At 60.4% G+C, this 18,116-nt stretch overlaps 3 protein-coding genes across 3 annotated transcripts in view; 2 read left to right on the forward strand and 1 right to left on the reverse strand.

Annotated features, from left to right (window-relative positions):
• Positions 1-6,621, forward strand: part of KLHL18 (kelch like family member 18) — a gene marked incomplete at its 3' end in the record, with an annotated part of 28,389 nt that extends 21,768 nt beyond the window's left edge. Inside the window, exons 5-10 of the mRNA XM_082014795.1 lie at positions 175-335; positions 634-770; positions 1,728-1,965; positions 4,043-4,147; positions 4,476-4,587; positions 6,235-6,621. Of these exons, the coding sequence (XP_081870921.1) occupies positions 175-335; positions 634-770; positions 1,728-1,965; positions 4,043-4,147; positions 4,476-4,587; positions 6,235-6,621 (1,140 nt within the window). The remainder of the gene's footprint in view (positions 1-174; positions 336-633; positions 771-1,727; positions 1,966-4,042; positions 4,148-4,475; positions 4,588-6,234) is intronic.
• Positions 6,622-11,221: 4,600 nt separating this feature from the next.
• Positions 11,222-12,627, forward strand: LOC309417705 (cathelicidin-2-like; the record flags this gene model as incomplete). The annotated part of the gene is made up of 4 exons (XM_082015237.1): positions 11,222-11,395; positions 11,490-11,597; positions 11,703-11,786; positions 12,517-12,627. The coding sequence occupies 4 exons, from the start codon at positions 11,222-11,224 to the stop codon at positions 12,625-12,627; spliced, it is 477 nt and encodes a 158-aa protein (XP_081871363.1).
• Positions 12,628-13,939: 1,312 nt separating this feature from the next.
• Positions 13,940-15,466, reverse strand: LOC309417463 (cathelicidin-B1-like; the record flags this gene model as incomplete). The annotated part of the gene is made up of 4 exons (XM_082014968.1): positions 13,940-14,467; positions 14,616-14,699; positions 14,818-14,922; positions 15,206-15,466. The coding sequence occupies 4 exons, from the start codon at positions 15,464-15,466 to the stop codon at positions 14,339-14,341; spliced, it is 579 nt and encodes a 192-aa protein (XP_081871094.1). The 3' UTR covers positions 13,940-14,338.
• Between the last annotated feature and the right edge of the window lie 2,650 nt (positions 15,467-18,116).

The raw sequence follows: 18,116 nt of genomic DNA on the forward strand, positions 1-18,116 counted from the left end.
GCGGCAGGAGGGTGCAATGTAGAGCATCACCATTCTGTCCTGAAACTGTGTCATCTGAGATCAAGGGAAGACCATTGTCAAGATGTGGTTTCTTTTCCATCGGACAAATGGCAACAGTAGGAACTTGCCAAAAAAAACCCCAGAACTCCAACTTCTCATGCATCTCTTCCACAGGTGTTTGAAGCTGCATTAGCCTGGATACGGTATGACCGAAACCAGAGAGAGTCATTCCTACCCGAGCTCCTGTCCAAAATCCGCCTACCCCTTTGTCGACCTCAGTTTCTCACTGACCGCGTGCAACAAGATGACCTGGTCCGTTGCTGCCACAAATGCAGGTGAGGCTTGGACTTGGGGCAAGAAAAGCACCCAGGGGATGGTGGCCCTCGGTGGGGCAGAGGTAGCAGGAATGTGGAGTCTTGGAGACTGAAATTCTCTCTTTCTGTGGACATGGCACCTCACCTACAAAAAAACAAAGCACTCTCCCCGATGTTAACCCAGCAGCAGGGTCACATTGCCTTCTAGAAGTGTTGGCCATGGTGGGGGAAAGTCACTTGCTTAAATCTTTTTCTGACTTAAGACAGTCAAATTTCATCATATCAACCGAGCTCTTTAACGATTTGGCTTTGATTTCAGGGATCTAGTTGATGAGGCAAAAGATTATCACCTCATGCCAGAGCGCCGGCCGCACCTCCCAGCGTTCAAGACCCGTCCTCGGTGCTGTACGTCGATTGCAGGATTGATTTATGCTGTTGGAGGACTTAACTCAGCAGGTACCTTGCATATCCGCTCCCCGCAGTGGAGAGAGCGGTGTAATTTGCTGGGTAGGACGATGGGATCATGAACTTCTCTCATGTGAAGCGCTGAGCAGTTTCTCCCCCTCTGTGCAGCACTTCGACCTTTCCACTGAAATGCTTAAGGTGACTGTGCCCATAGTTTAACATCTTCCAGCTAGAAGCTCTGTCTAGGTCAGGTTTAATTAGGATAGCTATTCTTGCATATCTTAATGAATCAGCTTTTTGAGGATGGTGTCCTTGCCGATAGCAACAAGCAGAACTTGGAGGTACCTGGGTGATGTTGGAGTTGTGGGATCACACATGCAGACGTGACGTGCTTGCATGAGCCTAGCCATAGCGTAAAAATGGGACAGAAAATGTTCGTGGAACTGGAGCCTCAAACAAGCCGGTTAACCTGGGGCGTAGGATGTGAATAGCAGGTGTGTGCTGGGCGCTGCCTCGGGGGCTCACACCCCACTGGCACCGCAGCACGGCTGACTTATCCTCTAGAGAAGCTGCGCTCCCCGGAAGCAGCCACGCCAACAGACGTGACGTTGCGGGTCTCTGCTGCCCCTTTGAGGTTGTGAGGCCCCACTTCCACAGCCTCGGACTTGTCAAGTCTTACGGTACAGAGCATTGGCAAGCTTTGAAACTCTACGATCCTTTTGCGCTGCAGAGTGCAGTTGATGTGACTTTTTCAGAGCAGGCTGCCTTTGCGGGTGAGCAGAGTTGTGGCTGGGAAGTGCCTCTGACTTGACTTTGCTGTGGGAGCAGGGAGCCCAGAATAGGACGTGTGACATCCTGGCCGTTTTCCCAGAGAAGAGCAGGCAAAGTCCCTGTGTCAGCTCCATCTTCGGGGTCAGAGCAGCAACCACTCATCCCTCATGTGCCTTTGCTACAGGCAAGCTTGCTAGAACAGTGTTTTATCAGGTCTCTCTCTTTTAATTTGAGTAGCAAATTTTTATGCAGGTGACTCGCTGAATGTGGTGGAAGTCTTTGATCCAATTGCCAACCGTTGGGAGAAGTGCCAGCCGATGACGACGGCCCGGAGCCGAGTCGGGGTAGCGGTAGTGAACGGGTTGCTCTATGCCATCGGCGGCTACGACGGTCAGCTGAGGCTGAGCACTGTGGAGGTTTACAACCCAGAGATGGATTCCTGGTCCAAAGTGGAAAGTATGAACAGCAAGCGAAGGTACGTGTCGCTCACTCAGTGGGAAAGGGACCTTCTGGAGCAGGAGGGGGCGGAAATAAATGAGGCTGTAGGAAGGCTGGAGGTGTTGGGCGGTGGTGGATGCCAAATTGAGAGTTTCATGTGTGGGGAAGGAGCAAAAGAAAGAGGAGGAGTGGAGCAGTATGGAAGCAGGTGGGATTTGCCTGGCCACTTTTGGGGCAGGGAAGCTGTGCTCATTCTGGGCACTGCTCGCTGGTAAGAGGGGAAAACTGTCAGCAGCTCAGCACAGTTATACCAGCTCATCACAGCACTGATTTACGAGGAAAGCCCTTGGTAATTAAAAAGCAGTTGAGCAGTGTGGGCTGTAAGCTACAGAGAGATCTCAGTTTTGGTGGCATCAAGGAGTGAAATCAAAGTAAAAGAGAATGATAAGGTTCTGCTGGTGAGGTCTGTAAGGGTTTGAACAGGAGTCACAAAGGACTCCAGAGCCTCCTTTCTTCATATTGTGACACTAGATGGTAGGTAAAGCACTGGTGAGCACCATGTAGGAAAGTCCTGTGCTGCTAGAATCATAGAATGGTTTGGGTTGGAAGGGACCTTAAAGATCATCTAGTTCCAACCCCCTATCATGGGCAGGGACACCTTCCACTGGACCAACCTGGCCTTGAACACTTCCAGGGGTGGGGCATCCACAGCTGCTCTGGGCAACCTGTTCCAGTGCCTCCCCACCCTCCCAGTGAAGAATTTCTTCCTTATATCTAATCTAAATCTACCCTCTTTCAGTTTAAAGCCATTATCTCTTATCCTAGGAGTCAAATAAACCCATTTTACCACCTGTGCCCAGTGCTGGCATCTTCTTTCCCTACCAGAAAGTGTAAGAGAATCACAGCTGGGAAGGAGAGGAGCATTTTTATCGTCCAGGGAGAGGAGTTTATAGCTAAGCAGAAGGTGTTCGTGCTTGATGAGCAGAGCTGCACAGTTCACCACCAGCCTGGAAGACTGCTTTGTGGTTGGGTTTGGGAGCTTACCTTGCGTTATTTTGAAAACCCACCTACTAAGTTGTGTGGTCGTCCTGTCCTCCCCACCGCAACACGGTAGCTGCTTCCATCTTTAAACATCTTGCTGGCATCCAGGGTTTCTGCTGCGGTTTTCTTTGCACTCATGCCTGGTCACTGAGAGTTGTTAAATTGTTTACTTTTCTGCAAGCTTTGCAGCACTTCTTTACCATGGTGGTTTGTCTGGCTTGGGTTTTTTTGTGGTCCAAGGCATTGATCGCTTGGGAAGAGCACACTGCAAGCAGCCAAGTACATGAAATCCTGGGCACGAGGCTCTGATTTGTGGTGGAAAAGCTCAGTTTTCCATCGCAATAAGGTTCCTAGGAGCTTTTCTCACGGTGAGAGGCAGTTGCTCTTCCACAATTGGGTTGTTCTGCCTCGAAGCCAAGCAGAACGGGTGTCGGATGCTCTTGTGTGGAGGAAAAGGCCGGTTGTACAAACTGCTCGGCTCCGGCTGTAGTGCTGGGGTTCCATCACTGAGGATTGCGTTGCCAAGCTTTGATGAGAAGCTTTGATGACCACATTTTCAAGGTGGGAGTCTAGTCTCTTGTCTGAAGCATCCCATTTGATAGCCTTTTTGAGCCAAATAGATGATTTACAAGGTGTAATGACAGGGTTAGGCACGTTGGTTTAACGAGCCTCATGTTTGACAGCAATTAGTGCATCTCCTGAGGCTGTGCAGCCATGTCCCGCGCCAGTGTTATCTCTGACCAGCGGCCATGGGACGGTCCTTCATGGGAGGCCAGAATTGCTGGGATTTTGACCCATGATCTGGGTCAAAATTTCTCCCTGTGTTTTGGTTTAGTCCCTTTGCCGAGGAAAACAAGGTGTGCTCATGCTGCAAGCATCTTTCCTGACCTGTGAGACCCAACGCCCAGGTGGGATTGAGCGGTTGAGCAGCCTGGAGCTGAAGCGAGGGGAAGAGAGGAGAAGGTTCGGTGCGGTGAAGGAGGTGATGGCAGGCAGCGGGTGCAGATGTACTGTGCTGAGGACGCCGTGGCAGCACCTACAGCCATCTCACGGGGTCCTGGTCTTCGTTGCAGTGCAATGGGAACAGTGGTGCTGGATGGTCAGATCTACGTATGTGGCGGATACGATGGAAACTCATCCCTCAACTCCGTGGAGTCCTATTCTCCAGAAACAAACAAGTAAGAGCTCTTCATGCCCTAAAGCTTACCCACCCATTTGCTGCTAAGGTAGTGCCGTGCCATGGCACCGCGGGGCGTCCGGGCTGTAAAAAGAACACAGTGACCAATGCGGAAAAGCTTTTATATCGTGGCAGCGGAGCAGCATCCCTCCTCACAAGAGCTTACCTGGATGCAAGCAAACAAAACCATGGTTTAAATAAAATAAGTGGGGAAAGGAGAGTTACTAGAACCCAGTCCTAAACAATCTGACTGTGTTGAAGTAACCCACGGGCTGTGTGCGTGCCGTGCCCGCCGGAGCCCCCGCTAACCTCTCCCCTCTCCCGGCAAGGTGGACGGTGGTGACCCCCATGAGCTCCAACCGCAGCGCCGCTGGAGTGGCCGTCTTCGAGGGCCGGATCTACGTATCAGGAGGGCACGATGGGCTACAGATCTTCAACAGCGTAAGTCTGGGGGTGCGGGTTCCGGCAAGCCTGGTGCAGAAATTAATCTACTGCAGGTAGCTGAAAGGTCAGGCTGGGGCTGGGAAGGCTCCGCACCCCTTCCCTGTGCACCCAAAGAGCTGTTAGTGTTTGCACCCTCAAATTCTGTCATTTCCAGGGCCCCCCTTCTTGCTCAGGAAGAAATGAGCTGGCCAGGTACCCACTGGGAACTGGACTGGAAGTGCTGCTGCTCTTCCCCAGCGCCAAAAGGATTGAGCTAGTGCCTTTTGTTGTCTCCCTGCTTCCTGCACTTTTAAAATCATTTTTATCCGTGCATCCCTGTACCTTTGAGCGCTGAAGTATCCCAGGTGTCAGGCTCTTGCCTCTGCTTTTCTGTGCCTATTTGATGGCTCCAGTTTCAGAAACAGATTATCTTTGAAACTCACAGCAGGGGGAGTTGGTGGTACGAGGCCGGCTTGTCCTCTTCCACCCGCTCTGCCTGTCACTTTTCTGCCTGTTCTCTAGAGAAAAACCCGATGTGGAACAGAAAAGACTCGTTCATCTGCTCCGGAGCGAGACCACAGGGAGCCGTCTCCGCGCTGGGTCTGTCACTAACGCGCTGCTCTCAGAAATGTGTAGTAACGGGTTTGTTGGCAGCAGCAGTAACTCTTTCTGCCCTGCTCAGCAGAGCAGGGGCAGGCTGTTGGCTGCAGCCTGAAGTACCCTGGAGCCTAGATCTACCGATCTGCTTGTCTGAGCTCGTTCCTGAGCGTGACGAGTTCGGAGCAGCGCAGGAGCCCTTGCAGAAGGGGTCCATCTAATGGTCTCTCTAGAAATGCAAGGGATGCAAAATGGTGGTTGGTTGTATTTATTTTTTTTTCCCCTTGAGGTGCCAGAATAGCCCTTCTGCAAACACACAGAGAGATGTCAGCCTGGACTGTGCAGGGGAAGGGAAGAAGCCCTACCCTTTGCACGGGGGTGCGGGATGTAGGCTTGAACTGCGTCGGGAGTGGTGGGTATCCGATGTGAGAAACGGGACAGTTTGAACTGTTACAGCTTAAATCTGCTGCCTGGAGAGAGCGAGGAGTCTCCCTTAGGGTTAGGGGACGCTTAGGGGATCATCAAGCTGTGTGCCTCTGGGGTCTGACAGAGCTTTGGCTGGTTCTGCCTCGGGGCAGCAGCATGATCTTGCGTGCAGGAGGAAGATGAATACATGGAAATCGAGGCACAACCTGTGCGATTGAACTTTTAAGTGAAGGGTGCTCAATCCTTTTGGTGCTGAGGCTCAGATACCTGTTTAAAACACCGCGCAGCAGCTGATGAAAGGGGAGAGAGGTAGAGGGAGCATCTTCAAAGCAGCATTTGCTGAGGTCTCTGCAGCACATCGGGTGGGGAGAATGGCCTCTCCCCCCACTCACCTGCGCCAGCTCGCTGGTGAGTTACTGGGCTGAGCTCAGAGGGAGCGGGGTGAGACGCAAGGACCGGTGAGATCCGAGCCCTTAGAAAAGCTTAATAACGATATGAAATAGGAACGTATGAAATCAAGAAAGAAAACCTAAATTCCTCCCCCGGCTTGCGTCGGCGTGTTGAAAGCCCCCGTGTGATCCGTGCCGCATGGTGAGTCCCGAGCGAGGCTCCCCAAAGGCCGTGTGCTCTCTGTGACCGCAGGTGGAATACTACAACCATCACACGGCCAGCTGGCACCCCGTCACCAGCATGCTCAACAAGCGCTGCCGCCATGGCGCGGCCTCGCTGGGCAGCAAGATGTTCGTCTGCGGAGGCTACGACGGTTCAGGCTTCCTCAGCATCGCCGAAGTCTACAGCTCCATGGCGGATCAGTGGTACCTGATCGTCCCCATGAACACGCGGAGGAGCCGCGTCTCCCTCGTTGCGAACTGTGGGCGTCTCTACGCCGTGGGGGGTTACGATGGACAGTCTAACCTCAGCTCGGTAGAAATGTATGACCCGGAGACAAACCGTTGGACGTTCATGGCCCCGATGGTGTGCCACGAGGGAGGGGTTGGCGTGGGCTGCGTACCCCTCCTGACCATCTGAGAAGAAAGCGTTTTTGGGGCGGGGGGCCGTCTTTTCAAACGACAATCCGGGGAGCGGTTCAAAGAGCGTTTCGTGATGCGATAGCCGCAGAGGTGCGTTTCTAGGTGCTCAAGCGTCATTCACAAACACACACACACACCAAAAAAACTCAACAAAACGATCCCCAGCCTTGGCTTTTCGGGCTGAGGCTCCCGAAACATCAACCACGTTGAAATGCGGCGCGGCCGCGCGCCGATGCGAGCGAGGACGCCTCACCCCCGCGCCCGTTAGCCTTTGCTCGGAGCTGTGGCCAAGGGACTCCTTCCTCTCGCCGTTGGTTTTTCCACATCGCCCTGCGGTCTGCCTTCGGCTGCGCCTGGGGGCAGCGCCGTTGGAGGCTGCGGGGAGGGGAGCAGGCTCCGTTACGACACAAAAACGGCCGCTTTAACGACTTTGAAGACACGTCTGCGCCTCTTGGCAGCAGCAAAGTGACCCCCATACCCCCAGGCTTCGGTCAGTGGCGACGTTTGGGCGCCGCGGCAGCTTGTCGCCGGGCGCGGGCGCTTCTCGCCCCATTTATCAAAACGACAAAACAACCCCTGTGGCGTCGGGTCCAGGTTCTGCACTTTAAGGTGCTTCTTACACAAGCCAGCGCTGGTTTCTCAAAGCAGGGCCGCGCTTTCCTCAGCTCCCTGGGGAAAACTTCTCCGCGAGAGCCGCGTGATGGAGAAACTAGAAAGAGGAAAAACCAGTCGGTTAAACCATCGAGTTGTTTTAGCAAGCGTTGGAGGAGAAGGCTGAACGTAAATGACACTACGCAACAGTCTTAGGATTTCAAAATGGGAAATAGGCCGAGGTGGTAATTACAAAGATGTCCCTTAAATTAAATATTGATATATTTTTGAAGTCAATGTCAAAGAGGCGGCTGGAGCAGAGCGTGGCCAGGATCCTTCAGAAGGGGCAAGAACTGTGTGTTGAATTTGTCAGGGCTGTGCCGGCGTGAGGAGCGGCCGTGCCCAGGGAGAGGGACGGCTGCCCACGCGGGGCCGCTTTGGGCAGCGCAGGCAGCGTGTAGGCAGCGAAATCCCGCGCGGGGACGCAGGATGAGCGTCTCCGCGAAGGGCCGGGGGGGAAATGGGGTGTTGGCGGAGCGGGCGCAGCCACGGCACGGCTGAGACCGACGCCTTTGGTATTTTCTGGTTTGCCACGCTGGGAATCTTTCTGCGGCCGACGGGTGGCGGGGCCGAAGCGGCTGCCCGCGGCCGAGCGAGGCGCAGGCAGCGCGGCAGCTCCCTGCCTGCAACGCCCTCGCCTGCATCTGCTCCTCGGCGCTTCTCTTGCACGAACGCGAACCGCCGTCGCTCCGGGGCTCTCTTCCACGGCCCCGTCCTCCCGTGCCGCCCTTCGGCCAAGCCATAACCTCTTCACCGCTGTTGAAGCGGCCGGCGGGCAGGCCAGGACGGGCAGGTGCAGGCAGGGACAGGCTGCTGCCACCCCTGCCCGCTCAGGCAGGAGGACCTTGACACTAATCCCACCGGCAGCAGCCAAGGGACGGGGAGCTTGCCCCTCGTCCTGCCCCATCCCGGTGTTTTGGGGGGGGCTCGGAGCCTGCTCCTCCTGCCCTCCGCCTGGCTCTGAGCTGGGGTGAGCGGGATGTTCACCCCGGCCCCCAAACCCAGACCCCCCACTTGTTCATACCTGACTCCCGGCATCGCTCGGGATTTTAACTTTGGGTGTATATGTGGATGTCGATATCTTCAGGTACTATGTATATTTTAGGTATATATATTGAGCACAGCTGGCTATAAATGTGATTTCTCAGTGTATAGCTATTTCCTCCGTGTTACGTCAACTGCTGGGTTCCCCGGAGGGGGATTTCGTTTGGGGTTTCCATGCTGCTAAGACTCTTGAAAAAAGAAAAAAAACCCCAAAACAAAAAAAAACAAACCCAAACACAACCCCCCCACAAACACTGGAATCCACGCGAAGTTGCTTTTCGGGCGGTGAATCGCAGAAGTGACCGAGCTGGCGCCGCGGCGGGGTCTCTGCGGGAGGGGCAGCCTCCGTGCCCGGCGGCGGAAGGACGGCGCGGTGCTTTTCCGTCTCCCTGCTGGCCTTCCCCTGGCTCGGGCGCTGCCGCGGCCTTGGACCTGCCTCTTCTCTCCCACCCCGTCGCATCGTCTCTTCTCCGGGGCACGTCCTTCTGACGCAGAGGAGGCTTGGACGGACGTGGGGCTGCTCTCCCGGCATCTCCCGCCCGTCCCCAGCCAGGGTTTCGTGTCCGTAAGAACGTGGATATTGGATCAAATACTGGATCAAGCGCAGCGGCTCTTGCTTCGTCCCCAGACCTGCTCAAGCCGCCGCTGTTGGTGACCCCCGGCCGCCGGGGTGCTCAGCAGCACGGGGACCTCGGCCGTCCCCCGGCCGCACTGCTCGAGCTCCCTGGGTTTCCTTCCCTTGGGGATTGCTTTGTTTTTCCGCTGCGGATGAACCAAAGAGAAAGGGGAGCTCCTGGCCCTTCGGCACACGGCACCTCCGTCCTCGGCCCCGAGCGGCGGGTGTCCGCACAGGGATGGAAAAATACCGAATTTTGGGGAGACGAGCCCCGGTCACGCAGGGAATATAAACTCCTGGGAGAGCGTGATCCACTCGGTGCAATGCTCAGTAAATCCCGTGTCCTCGAATTCAAGGAAAACCCAAAAATTTCACAAAACGCATTAAAGATCCTCATAATACCGGCACGGTTCTGTGTCTGCAAACCACGCTGCGCTCCCCACCCGTGGCCCTCGCGCCACGCTGCACACACCCACCTGGGTCCCCCACCCCAAAAGGGCACTTTTATTGTCACTTAACCCCTTTTTATATTAAAACCAAGAGAAATTCATGGCCTGGCGGGCTGGTGTGGCATCTCTGGGCGAGGTGGGGAAGGTTTGCGGGCGTGATCTCTGCCTGGGGACGGGGCGTTTAGACGAGGCTGAGCTCTCAGCAGAGCGAGCGGGATTTAAAAAAGAAAAAAAAACAAAATCTGGAAATTGGGAGCGGACGTAGGGAAGGGGCCGGGAGCGGGAGCGGTTCTGCTGAGCCTCCGGCATCGCCGCATCTCCGCCAGGTCCGGGCGAGCGCCCACCACAGCGCCGCGCCAAGGAAAACACCGGCAACCCGATCCCTTCGCCGCAGCGGCGGGGCCCGGTGTTTATCCTGGAGCAGAAGCCGGCTGAGCCGGGGGCCCCCGAGCCGAGCCGACAGCCGACCGTTCCCTCGTCCTCTCGCTTCTCCCTCAGCCGCATGGCGCTGGTGCTGGCGGCCGTGCTGCTGGCGGCGGGCGCCGCGGGCCCTCCGGGGCTGCCGGCTCCCCGCGACCTGGCCCGTTCGGTGCTGGAGACCCACGGGCCGGAGCTGAGGCTGCTCAAGCTGCTGGGAGTCGCCAGGACGGTAGGACCAGGGCGGGCGACAGGGTGGGTGCAGCCGGGTGGCCCCGGCTCGAGCACCCGTCCCGGCGGGGACCCCTTTCCCCGCGGGCGCTGGGAAGCCGCCGACGGCTCCGTCCTTTTCCGCCCCGGCAGACGTTCGACTGGGGCACCCATTTCAGCATCAACTTCACCGCCCGGCAACCCGCCTGCCCCAAAACCCTCCCCGACCGCCGCAGCGCCGGCTGCCGGGCCCGGCCGGGCCGGGTAAGAGCGGGCCGGGGTCCCCAAATCGCGGAGGGGGACACCCCGAGCGGCGTCCCCGAGGTGCTGAGGGTCGCTACGTCCCCCAGGTGCAGCGGTGCGCAGCCCAGGTCTCCGTCTTCGCCTTCCTGCCCGACGTGCCGCTGTCGATGGTGGAGTGCGGCCGGGCGCCGGTGAGGGCTCGGGGACCCCCCAGCCCCGGCGGGGGGCCCAGTGGTGGGGACACACTCCCCACACACACTTTGGGGGCATTTTTTGGCTGCAGGCTGAAGCCCACCCTTCTTTCTCCCCTTAGCAACCCAGCGCCGGCACCCAGCCCCGCTCCCCCGGCACCCCGCGAGCCTTTGGCGCCGGCCCAGGTCGCCCACCATGATCCTCCTCGGGGCCGCCCCCGCGTCCTCGGCCCCCCGCCGCCGCGTCCCTCCTGGGGACATCCCGCCACCCCCCGTCCCCAACAGAGCTGGAATAAAGATACTTCGGGGCCGAACATGTGCATGTGTGGGGCTGACACAGGTTGGGGGGCGGGGGGGACCCCTCGGCCCCGGCGTTGGGCAACAGGGATGGGGCAAGCCCGGGGTTGCGCAAGCCCAGGGGCACCGACCCGCTACGGGCGACGCTCCCGGCGTCGCCCCGGCCCCTGCGGGTCCCTGCGCCCCCCGGCCCCACTGCGCCCCGACGGCTCTCGGTCCCACAGCCTCCCCCCCCGTGCCCAGCTCCGAGGGCTGGGGCACCCCGGGGAGCGGGGCCGCGTCCCCGAGGGGACCAGGTGTGACACCACCCGTGCTGGGGCCACGCTCAGGGACCCCCCGCCCTGCCCCAAAAAACACCCCCACCCCACCGCGCCGGGGACCAGGCGTTTCCGGAGGGGGGGAGCTGAGCCCCGGGGCGGGTTCCCCAACCTCCCGGCGGGCGGATAAAAGGGGCGGCGGGGGGTGGCCGTGGGGACAAGGATGCCGAGCTGCTGGGCGCTGGTGCTGGCGCTGCTGGGGGGGGCCTGCGCCCTCCCCGCCCCGGCCCCCCTCGCCTACACCCAGGCGCTGGCCCAGGCCGTCGACTCCTTCAACCAGCGCCCCGAGGTGCAGAACGCCTTCAGGCTGCTCAGCGCCGAGCCCGAGCCCGCCCCGGTGAGTGCCGCCCCGCTCCAGACCCCCCCACGCACCCCACTCGTGGTCTCCCCTCCGCGCCTGACCCCCGCCCGCCCCCCGCGTGGCCCCGCAGGGCGTCGAGCTGAGCGCGCTGCGGGGGCTCAACTTCAGCATGATGGAGACGGAGTGCGCGCCGAGCGCCCGGCTGAACCCCGACGACTGCGACTTCAAGGAGAACGGGGTGAGGATGAGGATGGTGGGGGGAACGCCGGGCGGGGGAGGGGAGGTGCTGGGTGTCCTCACCTGGGGTCCCCGGGTGACGCTGGGTGTCCCCACCCCACCCCAGGTCATCAAGGAGTGCTCGGGGCCGGTGCAGTTCCTGCAGAGCTCCCCCGAGATCGACCTGCGCTGCACCGACGCCTCCTCCGACGTGAGTGGGGGGCCCGGGGGGCGCAGCACCCACCCCCGGCACCCGTGGATGGGGGCACCCATGGGTGGGGCGTTGGAGTGCCAGCACTAGTGTCCTTCCTCCTGCCCCGTGTCTTGGGGGGGCCGCCCCCAAGAGGGACGCCCTGATGATGTCTCCAGCCCATGGGGGGGTCCTGGGGCACCCGTGGGGACCTGGGTGTGGGGTCCGGGGGTCCGAGGTTTGGGGTCTGAGGTGCGGTTCCCGGGTGCAGGGTGCTGGCTGTGGGGAACTAGATGTGGACTCCTGGGTGCAGGGTCCCAAATGTGGGGTCCTGGGTGGGGTCCTAGGCGTGGGGTCCTGGGTTCAGGATCCTGGGTGGAAGGTGCTGGGTGCAGGGTCCCGGATGCAATGTCCTGGGTGTGGGGTCCTGGGTGGGGAGTCATGGGTGGGGGGACCAGGGTGCGGGGTCCTGGGTGGAAGGTGCTGGGTGCAGGGTCCTGGGTGTGGGGTCCTGGGTGGGGAGTCGTGGGTGGGGGGACCAGGGTGTGGGGTCCTGGATGGAAGGTGCTGGGTGCAGGGTCCTGGGTGGGAAGTTGTGGGTGGGGGACCGGGGTGCAGAGTCCTGGGTGGGGGGTCCTGGGTGGGGGGACCAGGGTGAGGGGTCCTGGGTGGAAGGTGCTGGGTGCGGGGTCCCGGGTGGGGGGTCCCGAGCAGCACCCCCAGGCCGGTGACCCCACCGTCCCTCCGGCAGCCGGTTCTCGTCCAGCGGGGCCGCTTCGGGCGCTTCCTGGGCAAGATCCGGCGCTTTCGGCCCAGGATCAGCTTCAACATCCAGGCCAGGGGCACCATCCGCCTGGGCTGAAGGAATAAAGGGGCCGTTCGCGGCCGGTGGCCTGAGCCGGCTCCTCGCTGCCTCCCGGGGCGCGGGCGGGGGGAAACCGAGGCGCACGGGGAGCGGGCGCAGGCGGGAGCCGGGTGGGCTCCTCTCCCCGCGTCATTCACGGTCCTCGCACGCAGCCCCACGTCCCGATCCCCGATGACGCCCCCACCTTGGGGGTCAAGGGCTTAGCCCCGCGGGGACGTGGTGTCAGTGTCGGGGGACAGGCCCCAGTTTCGCTCTGGGGAGCCCCCAGGGCGTTCCTCCCCCTTCCCCAAAGAAGCCGTTTCACATCCCACCCCACATTGTCCCCATGGCGTCATCGTCCCCACGGTGTCATCGTCCCCACAGCGTTTTGTCCCTGAAGCCAGTGGCATTGGCAGAGGGCAGGCACGGGGGGAGAGGGAGGAGACTGGGGGGTTCAGCTCCCCAGGGACCCCCGTGGCGCAGCCTTGCTCGGAGGATGCTGGGCATTGACCTTGGCCATGGCACCGGGGATGCAGGGACAGGGGACAGGGTGCACGCGGACCCCCACGACCTGCGAGCGGCCACCCGCTGCAGCCCCGGGACCGGTGGGGTCTCCTGTCCCCTCCAGCCCTGCAACAGGCCAGTGGTCCCATGGGTTTGTGCACCACACACATCCCCGTGGGGTCCCCGTGGCTGGCACTGCTCCCCCCACCCCAGGACCCTCCTCCATCAGCGTCGCCCCCCTCCCCACACGTCCCCAGTCCCCATAGGGTGACGGTGGCAGGAAAGGGTACAGCGGGGCTGGGAAGCAGCTTTATTTGGGGAGGGGTGATGCCGGGGGGGTCCCTGAGATGGCAGCCCCTCAAGGGGGCTCATTTCCTCCTGATGGCCTCGAAGAGGCGGATGCTGGTGGTCACCACCTTGGTGGCCACCCTCAGCAGCGGCCAGAAGCACTTGACCCGGACGGGCTGTGGGGAGAGGAGGCATCATGGGGTGGGGGGAGACACCATGGGGATCTCCCAACTCCTCCCTCAAGGCCCTGGGTTTGCATCCCCAAAGCGTGTGCCCCAAAACTCACATCCACGGACGAGTCCATGCAGGCGACGTCGAGCGCGGGGCGGCCACCACGCCAGGGCGCGGGCGCGGAGCAGTCCTTTGACGCGCTGCGTGGGGACTCCACGGGAGGTGGGTGACCCCCCTCAAGGCTCTCACCCCACACCCCAACCCCCCCACCATGCAATGGGTTTTGGTATCCCCCCCCAAGGTCCCCGCAGGGACACCGAGGGACCCGGCCCTCCCCGGGGCGAGCCGGGGGTCAGCGCTGGGCAGCTTGAGTGAGAGAACACGGGTGGCTGTGCATCATGACTGGGGAGTCTCAAGTGCTGCCACCCACCCCAGGGCTTGGCTCCTCCCTTCCGGAAACGCCTGGTCCCCCAGCGTGGCGGGGTGGGTTTTTTTGGGGAGGGGCCGGGGGGTCCCTGAGCGTGGCCCCAGCGTGGGTGGTGGCACGCCTGGTCCCCCTCGGGGACGCAGCCCCGCTCCCCGGGGTGCCCCAGCCCTTGGAGCTGGGCACGGGGGGGAGGCTGTGGGACCGGGAGCCGTCAGGGCGCAGTGGGGCCGGGGGGCGCAGGGACCAGGGTGACACCAGGAGCATTGCAGGGAGGTTTATTGCAAGCAGAGCGCCCGGGCGGGGGGCATGGGGCAGGGCGGGGGACACGGCATCGCCCGCTCAGGGTTTGGGTGGTTTGAGGTTGAGCTTGTCGCGGATCCAGATCCTGCTGCACTGGAAGAGGCCCCTGAAACGCTCCTTGATCCCGGCGAAAAGGTCCGCGAGCCTGGATGTCCGTCTACGGCCCAGCTGGCAGGAGAAGCAGCGGCGTCAAACCCCGGGGAGATGGTGGGGCGGGTGTCTGGGTAACCCCTCACCGTGGGGACGTGCCCCACGGCAGCGGATGGCCAAGCCAGGGGACGCGGTGGGGACGGCACCATTTCAGGCACCTTCTTACCGTGGCGGGCACCTTCTCGCAGGAGAGCTCGACCATGGGCTGCTGCTGCTCCAGGAAGACGCAGCCCCGGCACCAACTCACCGCCTGTGGGGAAGCAGAGGGGGACACAGGGAAAACGAGGCCGAGAGGAGCCCCAAACCACCCCCCTGCCCTGTGCCTCAGTTTCCCCGTCGGCTGCTCCCGGATGGGGATGAAGCCTCACCCTGAACCAGCGCGTCTTGCAGGCGGCAGTTGGCATCCCCGGGGCCCGGCACGAGGTCTCCTCGACGGTGAAGCTCAGCTCCTGACACTGACGCAGGTCCCCAGGCTGGGAGAGGGGACAGGATCCGTCAGGGAGCCGCGGCACCACTGTCGCCAGTGCCCAGCCCCAAAACAGGATGGATCCAGACCCGAGAGGGGCCTCATCCAGCCCGGAGGTGGATCAGACTCAGCTCCAAGCTGGGTGGGCTCCATCCCTGCAGGGGGTCGGATCCAGCCCCAAGATGGGTGGGATTCAGCCCCAAAAAGGGCCGGATTCAGCCCTGAGAAGGGCCAGATCCTGCATCGCCCAGGCCAGTGCATCTCCCAGGATGGAGGAGCTCAGCACTCACCCAGCCGGGCCGGGGCTGGGCCTCCCGGAGCCGCAGGACGTAGGGACTGACGGCCCTTGTGTTGAGCAGCTCCACGGCCGCCGAGACGGCATCCTCGTAGCTCACGGCCCACAGCCCCGCTGTGGACGGCGGGACGGATCCGGCCAACGTCGGCGTGGATCCATCCGGCCCCAGCGTGGTGGCTCTGGCCAGCCCCAGCGCCAGCAGCAGCAGCAGCAGCAGCAGCGGTGATGGCAGCAGCACCGCTTGGCACGGCCTCATCCTGCCTCTTGCCACCCACTGTGCCGGGGAGCCCTTTTATGGGAGCTGCCCTGGATGTGCCGGCACCGCTGTCGTGGGCGTTCCCGCAGGCTGACACTTCCCCCTGTGCCATCGGGAAATTCCCACTGGGCCAAATCCAGCCAAGAGCTGAGTCCATCCCCCTTTGGTCCTCAGGCCACCGGAGCGGGTGTCCCAGTCACCTCTGGGGCTCAGCAGAAGGGAGGCCACAGGGTTCGGGGTCCCCCTGCCACGGGGGTCCCCACCGGAGGGCACCGCATGCCTGGGGAGGGTGACAGTGAGGCCAGGGGTGATGATGAGTCACAACGTGGCCATGGAGGGTGCTGGCACAGAGCACCACAAGCCACCGCACTGGGGCAAGGTGCACTTCAAGGTGACCACCAAAGAGCCGACCTGGGTTTGATGGGGACGTAGGGTGACACCTTATTGGGTTTCTCAACCCCATTCTCCCATGGGGCTGGATGAAGCCACCCTGCCCCACGGCCGGGGCTTTCCAGCCCCCCAGGGTGTTTTATGGGTGGGCGGAGCAATGAAGACATCTGTCCCTCTCAGCAAACAAGCTGGGCTTGACCAAACACCAGCCTTGGGAGCGGTCGGCCTCTCGGAGGCCAAGCAGGAACCACCAGGAGGACATCAAGGAACCCTGCCCAGAAGATGACCCTCTGTTCAACCCCCATCTGCACTGCCATGGGCAGCCACCCAACAGGTTCAGAGCACATGGCTGGTCGAGGCCATCGAGTACATTCTCCCAGCAGCTTGTAAATCAAGCAGGGACAAGCATGCCTGGGTCAGAGCTGGTGGGTGGCACCTGGGAAGTCCCCAGGGGCGGATGCTGTCCATCACAGACCTGTAAGACACCCCAGGCTGGCCCTGGAAAGATCCAGATCCAACCCTCCATGGGGAATGGATACTAGGTGGGATTATCTCACACCCCATCCACCTTGAGAACGTCCGGTGATGGAGACTCCACTGCATCACCAGGGAGGTTCTTCCAGTGAACAATCGGTCTCACTGTACAACCGACATTCAGATGAAACCTCTCCCAGTGCAACTTGTACCTGTTGCCTCTTGTCTTCTCCACGTGGCTCCTTGAAAGCCTCCACCCTTTGAGTACTCGACTACTGTGATGAGGTCGCCCCCAAAACTTCTCCTCTCCAGGGAGAAGAGACTCAGCTCCTTCAGTCTTTCCTCCTAGAGCAGGTTCTCCAGCTCTTTGACCATCGTCCTTGCCCTCCTTGGGACCCTCTCCAGTCTGTCTGCATCCTTGACGTGTGGGGACCAAAACTGGACACACCACTCCAGGGGTGGCCTGGAGGATGGCTTCCTTAGCCAGGCTACTGAGGAGCCAACGAGGAGAGGTGCTCCAGTGGACCTCGGGCTTACAAACAAGGATGAACTGGCTGGAGATGAGAAGGTCGGGGCGCAGCCTTAGCTGCAGTGACCATGGGATGGTGGAGCTCAAGATCCCTCCCCTCAAGAGGAGGGAGCTGGGCAGAAAGCAGGATCATCCCCCTGGATGCTTCCAGAGAGAAGTATCTGGCCTCTTCAGGAACCTGCTTGGAAGAATCCCACGGGATACAGCCCTGGAGAGAAGAGGTGTCCAGGAGAGATGGTTGATTTCCAAGGATCATCTTCTCCAAGCTAAACAACGGGCCAGTCTGATGGGCAGGAGATGAAGAGAGGTGGCCAGAGGTCTACAGGGACAAGCAAGGAGCTCTTGACTGAGCTCAAGGACAAGAGGGACGTGTGCAAGAGGTGGAAGCAGGGACAGGTAACACGGGAGGAAGATACAGAGGTGCAGGGTTGGGCTGGAAGAAGCCAAAACCCACCAGGGGTTGTACCCAACAAGAAGATGGCCAGGACCCATCAGCATGGACTGAAAACAGGCTCAACAGCCAGGCCCAAAGCATGGTGATCAGCAGCACAAGGTCCAGATGGAGGCTGGTCACTGGTGGTGTTCCCCAGCAGTCCACACTGGGGGCCAGAACTGTTTCACATCTTCATTAATGATCAGGATGATGGGGCAAAAGCACACCCTCAGCAGGTTTGTAGATGACACCCAACTGGGTGGAGTTGTTGATGTGCCAGAAGGTCATGCTGCTGTCCAGAGGGACCTCAACAGGCTGGAGACGTAGGCCAGCAAGAACCTCATGGGGTTCAACACAGAGAGGTGCCATGTCCTGCACCAGCGGAGGAATAACCCCTGGCACCAGGACATGCTGGGGCCCACCCAGCAGCCATCATCGAAGGCCCTGGGGGTCTTGGTGGACACCAAGGTGACTGTGAGCCAACACAGGAACCAGGTGCTCAGGGAGGTTGTGTGGTCTCTGGTCTTGGACATATCCAAAACTCAACTGGAGGTGGCCCTGGGCCAGCTCTCGGCAGGGTCCCTGCCAGCCCTTCCATGTTTCTTCAACTTGAGACATGCTTGTAGGGAAGACAAATTCCTTCCAAATTCTTCAATACTTCCAAATTCCTTCCAAATTCTTCAGTCCTTCCAAATTCTCCAATTCTTCCAAATTCCTTCCCAACGCTTTAATTCCTTCCAAATTTTCCAATTCTGCCAAATTCTTCATTCATGCAGAAAATTGGACTCAGGTTGGCACATCCAGCGCCGGGGGTCCTTGCTGGG

Source organism: Phaethon aethereus (assembly GCF_964289735.1).
Source record: "Phaethon aethereus genome assembly, chromosome: 2".
In the NCBI taxonomy this organism is placed as follows: Eukaryota; Metazoa; Chordata; class Aves; order Phaethontiformes; family Phaethontidae; genus Phaethon; species Phaethon aethereus.